We start from the raw sequence: 10,444 nt of genomic DNA on the forward strand, positions 1-10,444 counted from the left end.
GCTATCAGGATTTCTGAGTGACTCCAAGATGTCATTGAGTAGAGGAACAAGAAAGAAACATGATATTTTTCTTGTCTGTTGTCTGAAAATTAATCATTAATATGTGCAAATTTGTCTCGAGACATGATCATCGAAGTATCATTGAAGACATTTCCGATTTGCATATTGAAATGATTAATACTACCTATTTTACGCAAGCAACACTCAGGTCATCTTGGTTCAAATATACCTTGATGCTTGTCCTAACTTGCTATATTAAAATCTAGGAAAGAAGTGCTCACATCATCATGGTTTAATTATACCATCGATGTTTTCACTCACTTCCCAGATTTCAAAAATCTCAATGATGATAAAAACGTAAAATAATCCAGTGACTGGTCCGGTCATAGTTTGCATCTCATTGCATTTTCATTTGCATTTTATCTTGCATGTCATTCTTGCATGGGATCATACAAGCTCCTCTTATCCAAGATTAAATCTATCACATGAATCATCAAAGTATCATCACAAGTGTATACGCAAACATAATGATGACTCATCTCTCTCATGATATTATCAATGTAGCCCAAATCTTATGCTACCTTTCTCAACAGAACTAACAATCAGCATATCCAAAATTTCTGCAACTCAATATCAACAAACTATCAGTTCTTTCTCTAATCAACCTTATTAAATCAAATCAATCAATCAAACCTAATCGATCCTATCATGTCTTATACAGGATGAATCTTTCCTGAACCTAGACGATCTGATTCTAATTCATGTCTTATACAGGATGTATCCTTCATGAAACCAGACATTCTGATCATGTCTTATATAGGATGTATCCTTCCTGAAGCCAGACGCTTTGATCATCATTGTCTTATACAGGATGAATCCTTCCTAAAACCAGACTGAATCTTGACCTTATCAATCTAATCGATCAAGATTTTTCAATCTTATCAATCTAAGAAATCAAGCTAATCAAAGAACTCGCATTTTCATCAAAACACGGTTGCAAAAATCAAATCAAATCTATCAAGATATCAATCTTGCAAAAACTCCAAAGATCAATTATCTCAATTGATCTCCCGAGGGGGCATCATCATACCAGAATTTAGCAATCAAGAGCTGGGGCATCCTATCAAACCAATATCAGCATCAAAATGAGATTATTCTTTGAATCAAAGCATCATCACACCTCGCTTCAAAGAGGGGCAAAATGTATACACCTAAAAATGGTTTGAAGATAATTAATTAAATAAGCAATTATTTAATTAATCTCCCTTCCCAATTTAATTGAATTCACTAAGAAATTTGATTAAATTTCCCCTTTCATCTACTTATTAATAAATATAAGGATTTACTTAATAGGTTCATTTCACCCCTTTAAATAATTAATTCCCTCCATCCAAATTCATTTCTTCTAAATCCCCTATTTAATTAAAACAAATCAATTATGAGTTGTTGAGATTAATTAGCCTTTTCCCATTATTTGAATTTTTAAATTCAAATTCTCCTAACTTCTACCACTCCTAAACCTAACCCATTCTACCTACCACCATGTCCCCTTTCATCCAACATCTTCTAGAACCTTTGTGACACTTGTCACTAAGTGTTCCCTTTCATCCTACTCCTTCTAGAAGCCTCTTGACACTTGTCACCATAGAGATGATAGATGTTCCCTTTAATCCAACCCCCTTTGCCAACTTGCACCAATTTAACCATTGACATCTTCAGATCAATCTTGACCATTGATTCTTGCCACATCACCCCTAGCCTTAGAAAATCATATAAATAGACCTCATTTTGGAGATCAAAGGGTCCCAATTTCATATCATTTTTTCATCCCATCTCATTTTCATCTTATGCACTATTATTATAGGCATCTAACTTCTAGTTTATCATTCTTTAGCAATGTTATTATGCTTAATCTTAGCTTAATTGCATCTTAATCTTAGTTCATTTTCTAGATCAATCATGAACTCGTATAGCTTAATCATGTTATTCTTGCTAGATCATGCACTTTCATCCATCAAATCCTCCATCTAGGTGTAGTCAAGTCACCAGAGTATGCATAATCAAATCTGAGAGCATTTTTCATACTCGCATTTACTAGGAGGCAATAAGTCGATTAGCTATGGTTTTGTCTTTCATTGTTTCAATTTACTAACCATTGCTTGTAATGATTTATTGAGTGCACTGTGGTTGCAGGTACAGGTACACTTCACAGAGCATGACAATAACCAGCGCACAAAGTGAGAAATACTCATGCCATTGCTCTTCATGATTGATTAATACATAAAGGTGAACATAATACATTACATTGTTCTTTCTTGATTTCACAGATTTTCACTCACTATATTCTATGATAAAATACTAATTTGTAAAAAAAATCCACAATCGATGTTTTGCAAGAAGGAGACCATGTCAAAAGCATAAATCCTGGATACCTGTCATATGGAGCAGTACTTCTTAATACATCAAAGAGAAATGGCAACCAAATTTCTTTCTCTCTTTAAAATTATATATTTATCATGCATCCCACAAACCCTCACTTAATATATGTTACAGCAACAGAGCCACGTACTCTGCTTTAAATGTTGCAAATGCTCAGAAGACATTTTATTATACTAAGTAGTGAGATACATATATTGTTATCTAAATTGCTTTCAATATATATACATATTTCTAATTGTACCCTTACCTTTGCATATCTTGTTTCACTATAGTCTCTTTTATATTCAGTTCTGCAATGATCTGTGCATCTATCATTATACCCCAGTAGCTCATCTAGTTTTACTGCTACTGTTTGGATGTTTTTGAAAAGATGACTTACTTTCGAAGAAGAGTAGAGTTGAAGGTTTAGGATACCTTGTCTATAAAACTATTTTGTTTTGTGGATGGAATACAGACTATCTATTTGAGTATTTCAATTAAAAGAAAAAACCCTCCAAAGAAGAGAGTTGAAGAAAATCATGAAAATGTAAAATCAATCCTCAAACTAACCTTGAATTTTCAACCCCAAAATATATTTTATATGCTCCTCTTTTAACTTGTATTACTAGTTGAATAGTTTCAGATATGCATGTTTATCATATTTCCTAATTGTATGCTTTCATATATAGATTGTATTGATGTATATAAATGAAAGGAAATTAACAACGGAAGTAATATGTTCATCTTCACTTCCAAGATATTCAAATTGAAGTTGATAACATTGTTCAAAAAATTCCATTACATAAATATATAAATGAAAGGAAATTAGCTCAAACAAGAAATACTAGATTGCACCTTATGTTCTCTGTGTTCAACAACTCTTTCCAACAATAGAATACTAGCAGTGAAAGAGAAATTATATTCCTTTCAAATCAAAGCATAAAGAATAAAAGAATTTTGTTAGATGTCGTAGTTGCAATAGCTGTGGTAAACATGTATGCAAAATATGGAAGCATAGACAAGGCATGTAACTTGTCTGTTAGAATGCATCAAAAAATTGTGTTGTCATGGTATGAATGTGGTCTCTTCGAATGCCATGATTTCACAATATTCACATAATGGATTGGTTGTTCAAAAGACTTTATAAACTTTTAAGAAAATCCAATTGTAGGTGTAAAGACATATTTCATAACCTTCGACAACATCCTCCCTGCTTCTCACAAAATTGTACTTGAGGAATAGGGTATGGACACCTCTCAAAACATAATTGGAGGGGTTTTTTTTTGGTAGACCCGCAACTTATTCAAATATGCTTTGCTTCAAGGTAAAATTCAGACTTTTCTTTCAAGAAGACACTCTCTTGCACAAAAGCTAAAACAAAATCTTTCTCTGACCAAATATTTAAACTAATCATAGACATCTCGATAGGAACTTGACGTTTTTCATCTCTTGTTTATAAAATATTTTTTTCATTTTAAATTTAATATTCTCTTTTCTTAAAATATTATCCATTTTAATATTTAATTTTTGAAAAATAATTCTCTCTTTTATATCTGACATTAAATCTTAAATTTAATATTTTGCATTATATGATATATTTTACATATTTACATTTTATAAAATATCATAAATTTAATTCTACATTTTAAATTGGGTTAAAAATTTATTATTTTATAATATATTATATATTTAAAATAAAAAATTATATTTTATGTATCATATTTTATTAAAAAATAAAAAAGTTAAAATAAACAATATTCAATAATAATTATAAATTTAATATTAAAATAAAAATTTTATATTAATAATTTTTTATATAAATTAATGAAAAATTAATACTATCATAAAACATTGCAACTTTTTGATAGATACATAGAATTTTTTAAATATCAACACTTTCATCAATTTTAAAATATTATAATATTTATAAAAATAATAAAACATGAATAATAAACATTAAAATTGTGTGCACACTATTACAACAACTTGCTACTCAAATTTGTTATTAGCGATAATGTGGAAGGGCACGACTATCCAGTTAGTGATTTTGCAGAAGGGCATGGCTATCCAGCGAGGCAACTGAGTTAAAAGGACTATATAAATGTTGTCAATAAACCAGGTATGAACAAAGAAACGGAAACGAAAATTTAGAATTGGGCCCACACATAAAATATTACACACTGATCAAAGCTTAGTGTGTGTTGTTTAAGGTTGGCCGTAAATATTAGATTATACTTTATTCTATTCATTTTTTTTATATGTGCAATCCTTTGAATTACAACCAACAAATTTATGCTTTCAATAAAGGATAATGATTTTTTCTTAGCAACTCTTCTTCACAATGTGAAACATAGCAACCTCTCCTCATTTCATTCAACCTTAGCAATAGATTAGCAAGAACCGGCTCATTTTTATCATCTCCTCAGAAGACCAATTCAAACACTTATATTTCTCTTCTAACCTAGTGTTGATCTTCTTTACATGCATTTCACTTCTATACTGCATATATTTTGTCCTTCCCTACTTCAATAGTATATATGTCTTCCTCAAATTCACACTAAACAAACAAGTACAATAATTTTTGGATGCACTCATAGAACCTCCCTACTACTTTGATAACAATGAAAGGAATATGAAAATAATAATGAAAGTGAAATATTTACATAATTTATAATGATAGCTGTATAAAATTTCTTCATTCATTAATTTCTATTAATAAAATTTATACATATATAAAATAGAAACTGATTTTTACAACTACCAGAACTAATCTTTACTCTGGATGTTCTTCAGTAAACTCCTTAATAGACTCCACCTCCATGTAGAATCTTAAAATGTGAATAATGACAAGTTACTAGTCTTAACCATCTTGGCTTCAAATTTAAAAAAAAAAATAGTTTTATGTTGGCTTCAAATTACCTTCTAAAGAACAAATATTCTATTATGAATAAAAAGAAATATTCCAATTTAAACATGTTTGCTCTCTATTAAAGCATAATAATAAATAATCAATCTCAAATTGCTTTGCAAATATTCTAATATAATTTATTTTATGCTTAATTTTATGTCACCAATATGTAATAGAATAGACTTATTGACTATATGGTTAGGATTCGTGAAAGGTAAATATTTTCAAAATACATATAAAATATTTTATAATTGTACATAAATATGTACATCTCATAATTGACTAGTATTACTTTCTAAAAATTAAGATAAAGATATATTATATAAAAAAACATAAAAATAAATCAAATATTCTTAATATTTTTAAAATACAAATAAGCTTGTAGAATCTTCGTAAAGAAAGAAATATCTAAAAAGACAGCTTCATAAAACACCATAAACCATATTACAAAACAAATAAACAGAAAGTTCTTTTATACTAACTAATCAAATATTATTTCTAATCTAGATATGAAGCCTTATCATCTCCTATTCCTATTTAGTCAGGATCGGCATTTGAACTTGTTCAGCGAATGGTTCCTCCAACGTACTCCCAGTTGTAGATGGAAAGGTGTAACTCCTGAATTCATATGACCTTTGTGGTGCTTCTCTGGAAATGCTTCTCTCCTCAAATATTGCATTGTCACACTTCACCCTGTCATGGAATATCTTCTTTCTTGCGCCACCTCTTATCCAAACAAGTTCCTCCACCACCTCTTTCATCGACGGTCTCTTCCTTCTTTTAAGATGAAGGCATTCTCTCGCTATCCTTTCCATATCTTCCATCTGTTGCACGTTTTCCTCCTCTAAAAATTTTCTATCTAAGATTTCTGTGAGGCGATTATGGTTGAGTCTGGATAGAAAAAGACTGGACAAACTCATCTCCTCGCTGCCCCTTTCTACAGAGATGGGCTTCAAAGATGTTAAAAGCTCAACCAGCACTACACCGAAACTGTATACATCACTTTTGTCGGTGAGTTGGTACGTTTGGAAGTACTCGGGATCTAAGTAACCCGTTGTGCCTATTATATTAGTGGTGACATGTGTGTTATTGGAAGTGGAGATGAGACGAGAAATTCCAAAATCTGCAACTTTAGGAGAGAATCTCTCATTCAAAAGAATATTAGACGATTTTACATCTCGGTGGAAAATGGGTTGAGATGCTCCAGAGTGTAGATATGCCAAAGCCTCCCCCGTCTCGATTGCAATCTGCAGACGTGACGCCCAAGACAAGAACCCATCTTTGGAATGTAAATGTTCATAGAGTGTTCCATTCGAAACGAATTCAGACACCAACAAAGGGAATTTAGTTTGGATGCAGCAGCCTAACAATTTCACTATATTTCTGTGATTTATTTGGGAGAGAATTGTAACTTCATTAAGAAACTCGTGGTTATCCTCTAGATTTAAAGCTTGCTTGGACTTTTTAATGGCCACAAGAGTACCTTCTAACAGAATTCCTTTGAACACAGTTCCAAAGCCACCACTCCCCAATACCATTTCACTTGAATAATTATTAGAAGCTCTTGACATTTCTTTGGCAGAAAAAATTCTCAGGCTTTCTCTCCCCACCGTAGAAGCTATGTGTTGCTGCAACAGCTGATAATACTTGGCCTCCACAAGTTTCAAGTGACGTTTCTTTAGCCACCAAACCGAAAGCGACACTATTAAACAGAAAAACACAAACGAAGAGACGGATCCTGTGTATTTTACCAGACGTTGAAATAAAAGTATAATTAATTTCGAATATCTCCAAGGCAAAGAATTAAAATAACAAAAAAAAAAAACACGGAGTATATTTAATATTTCGTTACCTATGATTGTAGGAAAGAGAAGTTGATTTGAACTTGTGGACTTGCATCCTGTCCCATTTGTAAAACCATCTCCCACATATCCTTTTATACATGAGCAGTTGTAGGAACCTGCCAAATTATGGCATATTCCCCCTTGCTCTGCTCCAACGCAGACGTTCGAGTTTGTTTGACTACATTCGTTTATATCTGGAGATTAACCTTCATTATCGTTAGGATCGTTGAGATTTTAATTGTTCATTGTCGTTAGAATCCTTGAGATTTTAATAACCAATCAATAATAATAAAACAGAAAATATGGTTATCTAATGAGATAAGTGGTGATGTCTTACCTGTGCAATCAGTGCCATTGGAATAACCATTTCCACGATATCCAGGGAGACATTTGCATACGTACCCTTTTCCCGAAGGCGCGTCGTTGCATTCTGCATGGATGGAACAAGAATAATCGGCCATTGATTTAGCCGAGGAGCACTTCTGAAGGCCGATACCCCAGTTGAGGCGGAGACCATAAGAACCGTTCTCGCCTTCTCTCCAAATTAGGTCCACTATTCTGGAGATGTCCGTTCTGCTGGAGGCATTCATTTTAGTGAAGGTGAAAGAGCCCATTATTGTGGAGGGGTCCATTATGGTGGAGAAGCCACACATAGTACTATTATTGTTAAGCAAACGGAACACACCTCCGCCAGTGAAATTTATCCATGGTAAATTATTTGGAAGGTTGATTTCGCAACAGCCATAGCGGCAATATGGTTTATCACTTTGAGGGATTGTTACACATCTCGCCTCTCCCAATTTCCCAAAACTGTAGCTACCGTACGTTTGGTTGCCGATAACTACCAACCTATTAGAGTTGGAAAGAGTAAAAGGTCCACCTGAAGATAGCTCAAAGTAGTTTCTTGTAACATTGTTTTGATCATCGTTACACGATTGGGCAATGATAGAAGAAGAATTTATGATGAGATGACCCTTATAATCGATCTCTATAATCTTCAAAGCATCAATAATTCCCCAAACTGAATAAAAACTTGAAGAAACATTAGAATTACTTAGAAATGCAGTAAAGTATGGAGAGGCCATCCCAGTATCTCCATTCTTGGTGCAATTGATATGAAAGCCAGGGTGTCCACAATGGGAATTGTAAATCCAGAAAGGGTAACTGACATTCATCGATCCACACTTCTCAGGAACACATTTGGCAGCACCAAAGCCCACCAAACTGGCACAAATTAGAAAACGAACCAAAACTCCGCAATGCATTTGCGTTTGCAACAACATTTTCTGTTTGAGCAAAACCGGCCACTCAATCATCACAACCATAACAGCAAAATGATATTAACGAATAAAAAGCCGCGTGAAAGTAAATAGCAGACTGTATGGTTGACTGGGCAAAAACAGAAGAATTTGCGAAATACAATGGAAGTCTCCAAGTAGTTTCCGAAGTCAGCTTTCGCAAAGACCGTAAGCAGACAAAGGATTGCACTGAACGGAGTTGAACTTTCCGTGTTCTTTATGTGGAGGAACGAGGTGCTTTTTAAAATCGGCGGGTGAGAATACTCCTCACACATGTAAATTTCTCAATTTTTACTGATTTTTTCTCAGCATTTTTTTCGGGTTGGACGGTTAACGCTTATGCGTGCGGGAGTGTTGAGACCATTTTGTCCTAGTGAGTATAAGGTTTAAAGTTGTGTATTTCCACATTAAATCAGTATGGATAAATAATGTGAAGAGAAACACGCTACATGAATGCAAGGCGGGCATAAAATATTGTAAATTGACAGTCCAACAACATTGTGTGGAAAGTGTGTTTATAGGCGTTTGTACTATCTTAGCGTGTGACAAACGGTAATGGACGTGCCCCGTGGATAGAATACAGTGGAGGATTACGAACCGCCCATGTGACGGAAGTTGGTCAATTGTCTGTATGGAAACGGTGAATATCCTTTTCCACATTGCGAGTAGGTCAATACTACTTTTGACGATAGAATACGATAATGGACGTAAGAAATGGGAAAGAGTATTCAGTGGAAACAAATTTTCCAACATGGCGGAGAAAATATTGTAGAAAGAGTACGCAGCGGAGAGATTTTTCATGTAGTCCGTCTCTTCACCGACATTTACATCTGATTAGGGGAGATGTATACTTTCGCTTTTAAAGTTGTTGAGTGAAATTATTGTAAATTGCGTGTTGAACAATTTCTCCGGAGACTCTGCAAAGTATGTTTACCAGCGTTCGTACTATCTTTGCGTGTGGCAAACGATGGAAACAAATTTTCCAACTTTGTATAGAAAAAATGTGTACTACAAGATATCTTTTATTTTTTTCCATCAAAAGCGTATCTTTTATTTTATTTTTTATTTATTTGAGAAAAACCCGTTGTTTTTCACAATCTAAAGGTCAATATGACCTGCGGCCTTTATTTTTGTCTTTAACTCTTCCTCCCTCCTAAATCTCCCTTTCTATATATTTATCTCTCCCCTATCTCTATCACCTCATCTCTTTCTACACCTCTTTCTTCCCCCTCCATCTTTCACAGTATATCTATCTCTACCATTTCGACATTCTATCACTATCTCTCCCTCTCCCTCTCCCATCTCTCTCTCTGTCTTTCTCTCTCTGTCTATGTACCTCTCTACTATAAAATATTGTGACATTCATATTATTTTAGTCTGGTGGATTAGGCAGTGGAGGATGAGGAGCAGGCCACGTAAGACCGGGAGACTTTTAATGTACTCCATCTCGTGAGTGATATTTACATGTCTGACTTTATCATCTGATTGGGAAAGATGGATCCTTTGCTTTTAAAGTTCAATTTGGAAATTTCTGCCTACTACGAAAGCAATTTGTATATATGTTATGGTAAGCTGACTGTTCAACACCAATTCGTCAGACATTGTGTGGAAAGTATGTTAAACGATATTTGTACTATCTCAGCGTCTGGAAAATAGCGACAGACTTGCCGCATGAGAAATGACGGGGACAAATTTTCCAGCTTTGTGTAGAAAATATGTGAGAATGCAGTGGAGGATGAGGATAAGAGTGACGAGCAGATAACATGATGAAAGCAGTAAAAGGAGGCCCGGGAGATTTTTACTGTAGTTCATCTATTCCGCATTATTTATGCAACAAAACATAAATATATATAAAAAAATAGAGATCCTATGTAAATAGTACTTAATAATTTAAACTTCTCTAACATTCTTTTAGATACATTGTATTTTTTCTATTGATCGAAGTTAGAAGAATTATAATGAAAATAAATCAGAGT

General features: G+C 33.6%; 1 protein-coding gene across 1 annotated transcript; it reads right to left on the reverse strand.

The window, feature by feature from the left end:
- Positions 1–5,726: 5,726 nt before the first annotated feature.
- On the reverse strand, positions 5,727–8,700 carry LOC131076625 (wall-associated receptor kinase 2). The gene is made up of 3 exons (XM_058013911.2): positions 7,508–8,700; positions 7,179–7,364; positions 5,727–7,064 (listed from the first exon to the last, which is right to left on the reverse strand). Exons 1-3 carry the CDS (start codon positions 8,493–8,495, stop codon positions 5,860–5,862), a joined length of 2,379 nt encoding a protein of 792 aa, XP_057869894.2. The 5' UTR covers positions 8,496–8,700; the 3' UTR covers positions 5,727–5,859.
- Positions 8,701–10,444: the final 1,744 nt, after the last annotated feature.

Source organism: Cryptomeria japonica, chromosome 5, assembly GCF_030272615.1.
Source record: "Cryptomeria japonica chromosome 5, Sugi_1.0, whole genome shotgun sequence".
In the NCBI taxonomy this organism is placed as follows: domain Eukaryota; kingdom Viridiplantae; phylum Streptophyta; class Pinopsida; order Cupressales; family Cupressaceae; genus Cryptomeria; species Cryptomeria japonica.